Source organism: Nuphar pumila, chromosome 11, assembly GCF_984573655.1.
Source record: "Nuphar pumila chromosome 11, dmNupPumi1.hap1.1, whole genome shotgun sequence".
Lineage (NCBI taxonomy): Eukaryota > Viridiplantae > Streptophyta > Magnoliopsida > Nymphaeales > Nymphaeaceae > Nuphar > Nuphar pumila.
Genome location: NC_143259.1, coordinates 117,242,106 through 117,257,550, shown reverse-complemented (window position 1 = coordinate 117,257,550; position 15,445 = coordinate 117,242,106). Strand labels below are relative to the sequence as shown.

The following is a 15,445-nucleotide window of genomic DNA, read 5'->3' as shown; positions in this document are numbered from 1 at the left end:
GTTTCATGAAGAAGAATTTAGAAACGATTTTGATGCATGGGTGAATGTGGTACACGATAATCCATATACGGATTTGATATTTGATGTTGCAGGAACAAAACTGGGTTCTGTTATGAGTTCTAGTGATGTAAGAACTGTCGTAGATGATGAATCACCAAATGATGCAGCTAGTAGATTTTATGATTTACTTAGAGATGCTGATGAGCCACTTTGGAACAGTTGCGAGAGTCACACTATCTTGTCTGTAGTTCTTCAACTAATGAATTTGAAGTCCTAGTATAATTTGAGTCAATCATGTCTTGACCGTTTGTGCATGATTGTGAAGAGTATATTGCCCAAAGATGAGAAATCGCCACAAAATTTCTATCGTGCGAAAGTTATGGTCAACGCTCTAGGTATGGTTTACAAAAAGATTGATGCTTGTCCAAATCACTGCATGTTGTATTTCAAGGAGTAGAAAAACAACATATCATGCCCGTCATGTGGGCATCCTTGGTTCAAGCCAAAGACAAGAGGCAATGGTAGCACGAGATCAAATGAAGTTTTATATAAGTCGCTCCGCTACTTTCCTATCACTCATAGATTGCAGCGATTGTATATATCTTCAAGGACAGCTAAACACATGAGATGACATGCAAATAAAGTTCGACACGATGAAAACAAGATCACGCATCCTGTTGACGCTGAAGCTTGGAAGCACTTTGATCGTACTCATCAGAACTTCGCAATGGAAGTGCAAAATGTTAGACTCGGTCTATGTACAGATGGATTTAATCCATTTGGGCGTAGATCAACTCCATACTCATGTTGGTCAGTATTTGTAACTCTATACAACCTTCCACCAAGCTTATGTATGAAACATCCAAATCTTTTCTTGTCTCTATTGATCCCTGGTCCGACCTCACCTGGCCAAAATCTTGATGTATATTTAAGGTCATTGATTGATGAACTAAAGGTACTGTGTGATGATGGTGTTACCACGTATGATGCCAAAAAAAAACAAAATTTCAACATGAAGGCCGTTGTTCTATGGACAATCAGTGACACCTAATCTGACTTAGCACACATACGAGGATGATTGAATCACATATATAGTTTTTTGTCTGCCTTAAAGCACATCTGAGCATGGTAGAATCACATATAGAGTTTTTCCTGCTTTAGAACACATATGAGCATGCTATAATCACATATTCAATTTTTTGACTGTCTTAGCACACATATGAGCATGATAGAATCAAATATAGAGTTTTTTTATTGCCTTAGAACACACATGAACACATGATAAAATCACATATAGTGTGTAATTTATTTCATTATATTTTGTTTATCAATACTGACTGTTCTTTTTTTGTGTAGGCTGCTAGCGATAATCAGCGTAGCGGAGCTGAAGGGACAGATAAAGGCAATGAACAAGAAGACGCACAAAATCTTGGCGATGATTAGAGAACTGTGTTGAAGAAGTTCTATTTTTTTATGTTTCCTAATTGTAATTGTTGAATTGTAAATAATTAAACTTGCTAATTTTAAGGTGGAACGATTAATTGTTGTAGATTCCTTTTATATAGAATTTTTTAGTGTAGTTTGTTTTTTATTTACAGAAAATATAAATTGTAAATATTGGTTCATATTCATAGGGTATGACTAAGTTTTTATGCTGGCTGTCACAAGCCTACTGCAACCCTCCTCCTTTATCCGGGCTTGAGACCTGCAGTGTATAACTAAATAGTTATACACAGGCGGAGTTCTAGGTTGCCTGTAATATGAGCAGAAACAAAAAGGCAGCAGAAGAGATAAGCGTTTACTGATTAATAACGGATTTGGTTAAAACCCTTTGAAGTCGGGCACTTTCATTGATGATCAGCACTCTCCTTGGGATATTGTCAAACACCTATTCTGGTATTCCCAGTTGAAGGATTCAACTTGTGGTTAGTGCCCTCCTCCTGGAATTCATTTCAGAACCCAAAATGTGAAGATCTGAACCGTGTTTTACACTCCATAGGGAAGCACAGTTAGTCAGTGGCACATGGGCTATAACAACAGGAACCTGGACCCAATTAATCGCGTCTCTTATTGGGGTCTAGAAAAGTTTTCTTGGTCTTAGATCTTTGGCGAAAGAAAACCCTACCACCCCTCATTTGACTTCATCCCAACGAAATGGGTCTCGACCAAGGAAAGTAAAGCCATGGGGCCTTTCTACAAGGAAAGGAAAAGCTCTCCTATATCTATGTGACCACACCTAGACATTACTTTAGGTGTGCTGCCGCACCTGATCACCCACATCTTTGGGATATAGCCTGTGGTCATGCTTAGCTAAGGGCAACTCTGGTCCCACTCGTCCCCTATCATCATATATACCCTCTTTGGAGTCTTCACCTGTTATCCAGACTTTCTTCATGAGCTTCAAGTCGACATCTCCTCCACTTATTTGTAACTTGTTTTTATTTTGATGAATGAATTGTTTTCCTCTCTTTTTGGAAGAAAAAAAAAGAAAAAATCTGAACCCATAGATGGATTAAGCATGGCTTATTTAATAGGAATTTACCCTTGTATCGTGTGGTTTTGACGGAAAAATATGGTTTCAGATCACAGCATTTTTCATGTTTTTTCCAGCTGTAGATTTTTTAAGCCACAAAGTCCTGCACACAAGTTGGATTCCAGCAACTCAAATGTCGATCATGATGGAACACTGATTTGGTTTGGAGGTGTGATGGACTGTGGGGGCATGTGAGCCATCCAAACCAGATTCAGGAACCAATTCAGGGTTCCATCAGATCTCGACTAAATGAATGACATAGATCACATCCAGAAGGTTTGATTTGACCAAAGCAACTTGCATCAATGAGGTCCTAGAGAGGGGCCCCGTAAAACGATAGAAATGACTTTTGGGGATGACTGGAACTGAATAGAAAAATCTACCGGCTTATTTAACTAGCTACTTTTTTATTTTAGATATTTCCTGATACTTTGTTGATAACTCACATTATAAGCTTCCTTAAAGACAGATCTTACAAGACGCACAGGATAAGAAGTAAGGTGTCGCAGACCACATATTCCGTCAACAAAGAAATGATCACTTTACCATCCCTCCTCCTCTTCTCTTCCTTCCTAGTTACTGCTTCTGCCATTGATCCCCAGCCCATCTGTTCCAACACTTATGGGAACTACACCTTAAACAGTACATACCAAAGAAACCTGAAGCAGCTGCTTACTACGCTAGCTTCAAATGGCCCTGCAACTGGTTTCAACACAACCGCAGTCGGACAGGTTCCCGATCAAGTATATGGCCTCGTTCTCTGCCGAGGCGATGTTTCCGCCGACGATTGCAGGAAATGCATCTTGGATGCCGGTGCCCAGATCACCAAATCGTGTCCAAGGCAAAAGGAGGCCATTGTTTGGCTGGACTACTGCAGCTTACGCTACTCAAACATGAGTTTCTTTGGAGTGAGAGATGATGAGATCAACTACTTCTGGGATACGGATAACACCAAGGACCTTGTTCGCTTCAGCCGATTGGCGGGCTCGTTGTTGACCAACCTATCTGGTCAAGCAACCTCCGAGGGGTCTGGGCTCATGTTTGCTACAGGTGAAGCGAGTTACACCAGCTTGGTCAAGATATATGGTTTGGTGCAGTGCACAAGAGACCTGACCGTAGGCGATTGCAAGACTTGTTTGGCCAACGCCATAGGCTACATTCCCAAGTGTTGCGCACCCCAGTTGGGTGCAGTCTCCGTCTCTAGGACTTGTTACACAAGGTACGACACATTTCGCTTCTTCTTCACTCCTGTGCCGGCACCAAAGGCGAATCCCACCGACCTTTCCCCTTCGGCCGCCTCTGGTTCAGGTAGAGTTTTCTTTTACTATGGGTGACATTTACCCCTCCCTACAAATAAAATTTTGGGCCCCCTTCAAAAAAAAAAAAAACGAAACATTTGCCCCCTCCTTCCAAATAAAAGTTTCTGGGTACGTCCCTGACTGTCAACAATATGTGAAGTAAAAAAAACTCATTTTTTTATTTTTGTTGTGAATCTGACCTTTCAGATGTGATTTACATGATTTGTTTAGTGGAAACCATGCAATTATGCTATGTCGTAAAGCAGGTCAGGGTTTGGTGATAAATAATTACCCCCAATTAGAATCCAGGACAAACCTGAAGGGTCCGATTGATACATGGAGCCTGTATGGTTTGTGAAATTTTATACCAGACTGGAGCCCGACCTGAGTATCGATTAAGACTCGCAATTTTTCAATGTAAAAATGATAAAAAAAAATATTATTTTACCAGGTCCACCTGGGTCCGAACCAAACCCACCCGTGACAAAACCAATTTAGGATGGCTATCCCCTTTTGGAGTTTTGCAAACCCGTGATACATTCTCATTCCAGTCAATGTTTCGTTAATGTTCTTGATATTTTACTGACGGTGGGATATGTACTATTTAATTATTTTTAAAAGACTCGCCAAAGCTATTAGAATAAGAGGCCATTTTCACGCAGCGGTGCTCCATGCTAGATTTACTGTTGCTGACCATCCATCTCAACATTTTCGAGATAGACAATGCACCCATCTAGAGAAATGTCAAGATGAATGTCAACAACCAGTCATGCTGCCACGCTGCATACAATGCAAAGTCTGAGAATAAAATATTTGTTTGATACTTCAGGTGCAATGTAATTGTACACTTTTTGTGTACAGCTGTGCTTGATCACCTTCTACTTTTAGGGTACAGCCACCCAAGCAATTATGAAAGGTGATCAAGTGCAGCAGCACACTAAAAGTGTGCAATAACATTGCACCTCATCCTCCCTCCCACATTGGTGAGCAAAGGGTGGGGGTGAGTGTGACTAACCCGCGTTGGCTTGCCTTCTTTGTACCCATTGTGAATGAACCCTTTGGCTGCAACCTGAGTAGGGCTGCAATATATTATTTTGTAGATGTGTTTACCATGGTCAATTTGTTAGCCATTTTGACTCTGATGTTGTAGATGCGTTTTTGGCTTAAAAACAAATCTTTTGTGATGTAAAACAATTTGAAGTGTTTTATCCTATCCTATGCTACATATTATAAAAGCAAAAATGAGGGTAATAGGTGGCAAAGATTAGATGCTTCAATATTTTTTTAAATGACATTTTAAACATATGTTTTGACAATGCAATTTAAAGTTTGTTTCTTAGTCTCTATATAATAGAGTGGAGTTTGTTCGTGCAGGGTCCCATCGAGTCTTTGGATAAAGCCAACTCAATCAAACTGATTGACCAATGACCATAGATAAGATAGGACACTAATGAGATATGTATGTATTGATTATGATGATGCAGGCAATAAAACCATGTTGGTGACAGTTCTTTCCATCGTTGTTCCATTGGTGGTGCTTCTCTCCATCATTTGCTGTGGCATACTAGCTAGGAAGGCAACGGCTAGAAAACGCCAAGGTACGCAAATACCAAATACCACATGCGTTGAGTCCCTGAATTGAAGATTTAATTTGCATAGGCGGAGTCAAGAGAAGATGAAGCCCTAGGCTCATTGGAGGACCTCCATGTATTTTTTTTTTTAATTGGAGGCACTCAGCATGTGCCAATTTTTTTTCATTTGAGACCCCTTGGCGTGGACTTAAATCTGCCACGGTTTCGGTAGTGGGGAGATGGAGAGGCCTCCCTCTTCCCCACTTATTTGGGGAAGGAGAGGGATCAAAGTCATCATTATTTTGCATTAAGGGTGAAGCCTTTCCCTCTCTCCCACGGTTTCAGTAGTGGGGAGATGGAGAGGCCTCCATTAACGAGGAAAAAGAGGGGTTACAGCCCCTCCAGAAAGAAAGAGAGGGGAAGACAGAGAAAGAAATAGGGTGTTTGGGAGAAGGAAAGAGAGGAGGAGAGAGGGTGATCGGGGCACCATCCGACCTAGGTGGTGTCGCCAAGACGGAAGCCTACGTTTTTTTTTTCTCTCTTTCGTTTGGTTTTCATGAGTTGAGATTCGGCATCGGCAACCATGGTGGTCGTCGGCGATGGCTTTGATAAGGCCATCCACCACAAAGGGTTGCCGGCACCAACGATTGGGAGAGGACCGACTCAGTCTGGGCATGCCCAAACCGAGTTCGGTCATGTTGTGGAAGGACAGAATGCAGCTAGGCTTTCTGTCACGGCTCTTATCGAGCCGAGCTCAGTCTGGGCACTCCAGAAGGGACAGGCAATAAGCATTTGCGAGATAGAGAACGCAGACTCTGTCTTGGGGGGGGGGGGTTACGGAGGGAGGGGAAAACGACGCCCCTTCCTCTCCCACGAATCAGATCGTGGGAGGGGAAGAGGGGTGCCCCATTTAATTCAGGAGGGGGAACCAACACCCCATGGCTATAAAAGCCATCCTCCCCTTTCCTCCATTAGAGGAGCGGAGAGGGAGCGTGAAGAGAGAAAACGGGAGAAGAGGAGCTCCGCTAGTCGCCGACCGCCAGGTAAGTTTCTCTCCCTTTTGAGCCGGCGAATTGCAGAGACACAGGGACAGGGAGAACCCTGTCCCTTTCTGGCTCTATCAGGGGTGTAACAGAGGAGTTTTTTTTCTCCTCTGCTATTGCCACCACGAAAAATGGGGAGGGATGGACCGCCTCTCGTGATGAGGTAGGAGGTCCGGCCAATGCCCTCGTTGGTTGCAGATAAAAAAAAAAGGGGGGTTTTCCCCTGCTACCACCGTTGGGTTGGCAGCCACCGGCGAGCGCCAGCGGTGTCGTCCTGCTTCCAGGAAGCTGCAACAATCCAGCAGTTGTAGGAGTTGCCGGAACTATTGAACGCCGAGATGATAGGCTCGGTCTGCATTTTCTGCAGGCCAAGTCGGTCATTAGGTTGGATGTGACTCAGACTGAGCGTAGACCGGAGTGACTCAGTCTGGGTGTATCCAGACCAAGCCAAACGAAAAAAAAAACGAGTGAGGATACGTGTGTTGTGATAGACTGGCTTGGTCTATTCGGACCGAGTCGGGTCTTAATTAATTAGCAGACCGAGTCAGGTTTGTAATGGCCGATCTATTCGGCTCAGACCAAAGGTTAGACCGACTCAGTCTTGATCAAGACAAATCAGACGCGTAGGGTGTATAAAGATGTGTGCGATTGATTAATCGGGTACAGTGGAAAAATTGAAGTAGCGAAGACTTGATTTTTTCATTACAAATTGGATTCAGATTTGGATCCCAGTTTGGACCCAAAACTCAAGTCACACTTGATAAGACGACCCGATCCAGACAAACCATTTCAAACAGGTTTGGATCAAGAATATCGCATCCAGGATCTAAATCAGAGTGAGTTGAGGACCTAAGTGGTCCAATTTTTATTATGGATGTGGATCTTAAAGTAACATGAGGTAAAGATGACATAGAGGTCATTGTTAATGGTTGAAAAAGCAAAAAGACAATTTTGCCTTTGATATACCTACAAAGTATACAAGGCATGACTAAGTGTCCTGAAGTTAGATTCATGTGATTCTTGAATCCGTGGATTCTACTGCTTGAGTAGAATCTATTAGTAAGGGATGTTAGAACAAACTCTAAAAGAATGAGGTCAGAGTTTGACAGTTAAGTGTAAGGGTGATTGGTAATTTTGACAATGATACGAGGTGTTTATTGATTTTAGATCAAAGGTTGCGTAAAACTAAGAATATGGACTTTAAGCGTTTCAGGTAAGTGAACATTTGTAAATTCTTCCTTATTTGATTAAAACACATGCTAGTTAGTTTAGGCATTTTAAATATGATTCCAAGTGCTTCAAGTATGCTAGTTATGTTTATTGTGAATAGACATTGTTTTGCATGCTTAGGAATCTATAAAGTTCAAGAGTGATGCTTAAACCTGATCATGCATAATTTCTGAGTTATGAAATAAATGTGGCATGACATGATTGCTTGTAGGAGATTAATATGTTATGTGAAAATTAAAGGTAGAGTTCTAGAGTCTCAGAGTAGGTATTACCTTGAGAATGTCACGCTTATGCCTTGGGAGGGTCGTTGTAAGTATCGTGAATTAATCTGTGGTGGGTTGCCATCCTTAACAGTTCAGACATGTAAACATGCGTTAAAAAGTAGTTAGTGGATATACATTGAGGATTGTATAACACAATGACTCTAAGATGTGAATGTTGAGTAAAAGTTGTGTATAGGATGACCACCCAGTGTATTATGAAAACTCTATTAGGAGGCATGGTCTGGGGCAATGTTAAGGTGTGTACCTCGTGAGTAACTTAGAAATATCTCAGACGTTCCTAGGTGACACTTAGGGGTTAAGACATTGCCCACTAGACACATATAGGATGTAGCATGAACCACAAAACCTTGGGGGCAGGTATAGCTCTTTGAGACACCTTGGGGGCAGGTATAACTCCTTGAGACACCTTGGAGGCAGATATAGCCACCCTGGCTTTTCGGCTAGCTACCGTTGAGCTCATTTGCTCTCGGCTTGCAACCGACGAGCTGCTGCAGCACCTGTGTCCGTAGTTTGGGCCGGTTTGAGCTACGTTGTTGTGAGTGATTCATATGTCTAGCCGACATCGTAGACTCTGAGTTGTCTACATGGGTTGCTACGCCCGAGAAGGCTATGTCCGGAATAGCAAAATAGAATGGCGGTGTCTAATAATGATGTTAGAACTGCGGTGAGAGGGGGGCTAAAACTCAAAAATAACAAGTGGGTAAAATAGTAAACTAAACTAAGACTAGGAGCTTAGAGCTCACTACAGTTGCAACGTTCATATATATTTGTAAATGGAATCTTACTGGGTTGTAGACTCACCCCCTTCTTTTGATTGCAACTGTAGGTTTAGGGATTGCTGTCGTCACTCACAGGACTTAGTACGACTCTGCCACATCAGTTACATCAGAAGTATGGTTCACCTTTACTTTCTTTTCTACTCTTTGGATGGTTATGTTATTGTAAATGGATGCATGGACCTTTAATTATTAAATGAAAAGAAAAAAAATTCTGGCATGGTTTGAGTTGTTTTCGAGATTATTGAGTATTTTTCCTCTGGAAACTAACATCCATGAACCCGGGCTTGAGAGGCTCCAGATTGGGTCGTTACAAGAGCTCTCTGTCCCAATTTATTTTTAGGACCAACTCGGTCTGAGATCACTTGGACCGAGTCAGGTCAAGGAGGAGGCTAGACAGTGAGCTTTGAGTTTACTCTCTTGGTCTGATTCAGACCTACTCAGTCTGGGTTCACCTAGACCGAGTCTGGTCACAAGCGAGATGGCTCTCTGTCTTGCATAGTAGGACAGACCGATTGGGTCTGTTACCCAAACCGAGTTTGGTCAATGGAACGGACTGAGCTTGGTTCTGTCTCGATTTTTGGGCTTTAGTACCAACTTGGTTTGGGTTTGACCAAATCGAGTCAGCATGGACCTTCGCCTAGGTGCAACCCAAACCAGGTCAAATGAGTTCACATTGGGATGAGTTTTTGGACCATTCGCAGTTGAAGTATAATATATATATATAGCTTTCGAGGAATTGTCTTGATTTCTCACCATATAGTGGATCTAATAGGACCAAGTTAGACCAAACTTAGTTTGGATCCTATTAGAACAAATTGAGATCGGGTCAATTTTGGATCCAGTAGGACCAAACCAGAATGAAGCAGTTTGGATCCAGTTTGAACCCAAACCTAATCTAGATTGGTTTGATTTTATTTTTGCGCCAAACCTAGAGTGAATCAGAGTTCGGATTGATCATACCGGATTTGTATCCAGTATACGAAATATAGACCATATCACTATCCAGTTTGGGATCCACAGGAGAATAGATTTGGATTTGGATCTAAGTTGAGGAATCTGGAACTAAATTCGGAAAGGTTCGGTTTGGATTAAACTTAGAATAGACTACTGCAGGGTTAGGTCAGTGAGAAGTTTAGATTTAGAGGATTCATACCCGTTCGAGGAGTGAAATAACCATTTTGCCCTTATTCTAGTTAGTTCGGTAAAGTGGGGATAACCTTTCACTCTAAACTCATAATCAAATGAATTTTAGTGTACTGGATTTGGGACACAAAGAGGAATCTAGCTGCCCCATTTTCAAAGTCAAACACACATCACAGGAGGCCGAGTATCGGTAGACCATTCTTAGGGATGCTGGTTTGGTAATTTTACAAAATGTGAGAAATGTCGATTTAGCAAAGTTTTATATACTGGACAAATTCTAATACAATAGTTCAGTACTTGCATTTGATGTAAGGGATATTATAACGATGTTTAGTTAATAATACAAAATCTTTTTGTTACTTGTATCAGTTAGCTAAATGAAATCATGAATGTTTAAAAACATAATTGTATCTTGGATTTGATATAGTTGCATTCTAGAAATGTGTTTTATGCTATATGAGAGTTAAAATGAATGCATATGAGTTAGTTATAATGCCAAAAATGATTTCATGTATTTATAAGTTCTCAATATAATTTGCAGGTTAAAAAGGCGTATTTTGCACAAAAATACATTACATAGAATGTAGAACTATATGCATGAGAACAAAATTGAGTATTTGAGTAAAGTTCAGTTAGTAAATAACATACTAGATTTAACCCCATAAATTTTAGAAGAGGCGACAAATGGAAATGACTATTGGATGGCCGTCAGAATGAGAGCCACCATAAACTTGAGCCATTGGTAATTTATTGATGTAGTGACAGTATACCTGCATACTTAGATCTTTTGGTGAATATTAGAACCCTAGGAAGAATTCGAGAAACTTAATTAAGTTACAGAGAAAATAATGAACTTGAGAAAACAATGAGTTGTTTAATATATCTTAAAGATTATGTTTCACACAACAATTGAGACTCTAGGCAGACCATGATGTAGGATGAACCACGAACCTTGGGGAGCAAGTATAACTCTCTAGTCTAACTCTCCGGTTAGCTACCGACACTCCTCTTTCACTGCAGTTCCTCGTGAATCCTATGAGATCATAAGGAATGATTCACAGTTTGACTAACACTGTAGAATTGAGGTATTCTACATGGGCCTGCTACACTTAAAGTAGGATATTACTAGTATAGTCAATTTAGTATAGTAGTTAGCATCGAGTGGATGCTAGCTTCTCAGTTTTGAAAAGATTAATAGGAAGATTTAAAAGAAACAAACATGTTATGTGATGTAAAAATTAAACTAAGATTAGGGGTTTAGAGTCCACTATAGTTGCTTTTAAATATTTCTTAATGAGTTTTAGACTCACCTCTCTTTTTAATAATTACAACGGTAAGTTTCAGGTGATCAATCAGATATTGATCGAAATCACCACTGTTACAACAGGTATCTTTAGGCGGCTAGATCCAGACGAAACTTTCATTTATGTTTTTATTTTATTAAACTCTTTATATATACGAATGATGTAGCCTGTAAAGGCTTGTGATTATAAAACTATGATGTTGAAAAAAAAAATTTATGCCATGGTTTTGTTGTGCTTAATTTGAATTCTTCCCTTTGTAAAGTAATACCTACCGGATTGGTGTGTTACACTTGCACATTCTGTGGAGTCGAACATTGGACAAAGGGGTCACCGCCTTCTCTCACATTACTCTTGAATTATCTTAGTCTAACGAACTGGTAGTAGTCTGCCCAACCCCATCTTGTCTGTCAAAGAAAAAAGGGCCAATTAAGTACTATTTCAATAACATTGACAAGAAGTGCAGCAATGTCCAATAATTTTTTGTACTCTCATCATCCATAACAATTGCTATTCTTGGTAGTCCCCCACCCCACCCCACCTGATGTAAATTATTCAAGGAGGACCTTAACTGCTAGTGACTTGGCAGTTTTCCCATTCATAACTGAAGCTGTTTAGTGATCCTATAAATATCTGCAAATTAATGCGATTCTTATGCAGCCAACGAGGAGACCACAATCAGGGAATTTGTGATATTCGACTTAGACACTATCAAAGTTGCCACAAACGATTTCTCTGATGAAAATAAGCTTGGTGAAGGTGGGTTTGGTCCTGTCTATAAGGTAATTCTTTATCTCGGTTTCATGTTTTCTTATCCAGAATAATTGTTTAAGTTTACTACCATTAAAAGGAAATGTCATTAATTTGCATATTAACATTCATAGGGTACACTAGAAGATGGACGGGAAATAGCAATAAAAAGACTCTCTACATTTTCTGGACAAGGAACAACAGAGTTTAAGAATGAGGTTCAGTTGGTTGCAAAGCTTCAACATAGGAATCTGGTTCGAATACTAGGCTGTTGTGTGGAAGGAGATGAGAAGATACTCGTGTATGAATATGTGCCAAATGCAAGCCTCGACAAATTTATTTTTGGTTAGTTAAACTCATGACATTTCTTTCATAGATAGACACCATCTTTTATGGTTATACTATTCCTTGTTTAAGGTGTCTTGTGTTCATGGAAATTTCAGTACATCCAATGGTTGTTATCTCAAAGAACAGAGAAATCAGTCGTCCCCTCCTAACAATAGAAGTGGATGAACTGCAGGGCTAACAGAATATATATATATATATATAGGGAAACTGGAATATGTAAACCAGCAAAATATGCAAACTAATATGAACCGAGATCTTCATAGGGTTTTTGGCAAATCTAACATTGCAGATGCATTCGACGTCGGGTGGTCCATTTGCTTGGAATCGACTATTGGATCATTGTAATCGGATCAAGCAATGTGGGCTGGTTTGCTACTAACACACACACACACACACACACACATATATATATATATATATATATGGGAAAACATTTGCTACTAATGAGCTGAAAATCATAGGTGAAAGTTGTATCAAGTCAATCTAACCACATAGATGTGTTCAGCATGGTTTGTTTGCTAGTGATCAAGCCTTGGATCTTGCTTTTCTCTGATGTAAAACTGTGATCTTTTGAATTATGAAATTTTGGCACATTGTGGGCTGCTGATTTTTTGACCTCTTTAAAAACCTAATTACTTGTCATAATCACATGATTCAAAACAAGTTTCATAATAAACAAACCATGTAGATGACGTGTAACATTTGATCTACAAAAAGTTGATTTTTTTTGAAGAAAAGAGTGATTTCTATTCATTAGTTCCTTACCTTCATTAGTAACCAATATTTCTCCTATATATATCCAAATATAGAAATACTAAATGCTAGGAATAACGGACCTCATTTCCTTAGGGCATTATTTTAATGGACTAACGATCTAACATCATGTGCATTATCTTGGCAAGAGGTTGGGCAGGTGAAACTATGACATATAATAGATTTTTAACTTGTAACGTTTCCCCTTTTGGGCAGAGGTTAACATTACACTTTTCCTTTTTGTTGTTTTTCTGCTGTGAGGTAGATCCAAGTAAACATGCAGAATTGGCCTGGGAACAACGCCTTAAAATTATTGTAGGGATGGCTCGAGGACTTCTCTATCTACATGAAGATTCTCATCTCACAGTTATTCATAGGGATGTGAAGGCCAGCAATATCTTGTTAGATGAAAACATGAACCCCAAAATTGCAGACTTTGGACTGGCAAGGCTTTTTGTTATTGATCAAACGCATGGCACTACCGACAAAATTATGGGGACATAGTAAGATCATTGTTGAAATTCATTCACATAGACCATTCTTTAAGTTAATTGAATCTCCTTCCTTTATGCAACATTTTAGCACTTAAAGTTTTGTTACATGACCATAATTTGAAAATGACATGCACACTTTTTTCTCTTATCAATTACTCCCCATAATTTTTCTTATTTTTCTAACATTTCTGAAAGTGTCTTAAGTTGCAAGGACCAGATTACCAAAAGGCTTTGCAATAGAAATTACAGCAATCTTTTAGAGATTAATGAAGTGATGTTAAGACATCTGTTTCTGTTAGTAGATATATGTCACCAGAGTATGCCATGCATGGGAGATTTTCTGTAAAATCAGATGTCTATAGCTTTGGGGTCTTGCTGATGGAGATTGTGTGTGGTAAGAAGAACACAGCATTTGATGAGTTAGATGGTCAAGATCTTTTGAGCTATGTAAGTATTATTTGAATAAATTGATTCACATAGATATCCAACTTAAAATCTCAGCCCTTAATTGTGATGGTATTATTGAGACATACAGGCCTGGATGCTTTGGATAGAAGATAGAGCATTGGAGCTGATGGATCCAACATTGTCAGGTTCATGTCCAAATGCTGAAGTATTGAGGTGCATTCATATTGGTTTGCTATGTGTGCAAAAGGATCCACTTGATAGACCAACCATGTCATCCGTTGTGCTTATGCTCAATTCTACCACTGTTACTCTTAAAATGCCTTCACCTCCAGCATTCTGCTCAGACAAGAGCAGAGATCCATCAGTTCTTAATACAAGCAGTTCAGATATCAGTGGAGGTAAAGGTGACCGATCTAAATGAGCAATATGTCATTATCTACAAATGACAGTGTCTCTGACTTTGAAGGTCATCCAGGTGAAGGATTATTTTCCTTTTCACCTTACCTGATTAAATACCCCTAATCTTGCTCAGGTATTTCTAAGTGTTCATTTTGCCAGTAAAAGAATACTACCAGTCCACAATAGAAACTGTGCCTTAATTTTTTTTTCCTTCTTTTTTCCTAACTGTATCCATAGAGGTCTGGAAGTAATTATTAAATAGGATTTTGTTCATAAGAATTATTAGCACCTTTATTCTTTCAGAGCTTTCGTTAACTTATATATACAACTTTATAAAAGTTTGAACTGAACCTGATCTACTGCCTATTATAAACAAATTTAAATATTTGCTTAGTTCTTTGGAGGACAGCAGTATATTACATACATCTAAAGAAAAAAATCAAACGGCAAACATTTTTGCAAATCAAGGGAGTTGAAGTTCATAGCCTAATCCTATAAGGACTTATATCAGATCAAACTCGTCATCTTTTTCTTGCCTTTGGATAACCCTATATGGAGCCCTTGTTTACCACCTGCATATCACTTTTTGTTAGACCATAGCTAACATAGTAATCAGTGGCTAGGCTGGTAATTGATGTTACCTAGTTCTTTCAGTCTAACTAAAGGCCTGATCCAGCCACTCCCATTCTAGGCTTACTTGACCTGAATTCATCTGTAAGACAGCCAAACCCTTTATAAAATGGAATGGATTTGGATCTAGTGGACAACAATCTGAATTAGGTTCAGATCAGAAGCAAATTTTGCAACAATGAGTTGCAAATTTAATGATAAAAAGCAGTTCGTAGGACTTTGTGGCTAGGGTTTAAAATTGTCTGGTTTATGTTTGGATCTGAACCATGCAGCCTATAATGATAAAAAGTGGCTGTTGCAAATTACAACCACGTTGCTAGAGGAAGAAATTGGCTGCCTGATTTGGAACTCAAGCACGAACCTAACCCATATCTTGATAGGCCTGAGCCTAGGCAATGACGTTTTGAGATTGAGCCAAGAAAGTGGGTCCAAGTGCCACTCTACTTCATGGAACTTAGATAAAACATGAGTTTGGACTCTT

The 15,445-nt window shown here is 39.7% G+C and overlaps 1 protein-coding gene across 1 annotated transcript; it reads left to right on the top strand.

Moving 5' to 3' along the window:
• Positions 1-3,066: 3,066 nt before the first annotated feature.
• LOC149823057 (cysteine-rich receptor-like protein kinase 10) lies at positions 3,067-14,582 on the top strand. Its single transcript, XM_089980427.1, has 7 exons — positions 3,067-3,841; positions 5,316-5,429; positions 11,843-11,964; positions 12,067-12,277; positions 13,299-13,536; positions 13,827-13,974; positions 14,063-14,582. The coding sequence occupies exons 1-7, from the start codon at positions 3,067-3,069 to the stop codon at positions 14,354-14,356; spliced, it is 1,902 nt and encodes a 633-aa protein (XP_089836553.1). The 3' UTR covers positions 14,357-14,582.
• Positions 14,583-15,445: the final 863 nt, after the last annotated feature.

Excerpts from the sequence above, each read along its gene's own strand:
- LOC149823057 (XM_089980427.1), top strand. The coding sequence starts at position 3,067 with ATGATCACTTTACCATCCCTCCTCCTCTTCTCTTCCTTCCTAGTTACT. Across the intron at positions 3,842-5,315 it reads TTCGGCCGCCTCTGGTTCAG|GCAATAAAACCATGTTGGTG; the intron begins GTAGAGTTTTCT and ends ATGATGATGCAG. Across the intron at positions 5,430-11,842 it reads AACGGCTAGAAAACGCCAAG|CCAACGAGGAGACCACAATC; the intron begins GTACGCAAATAC and ends ATTCTTATGCAG.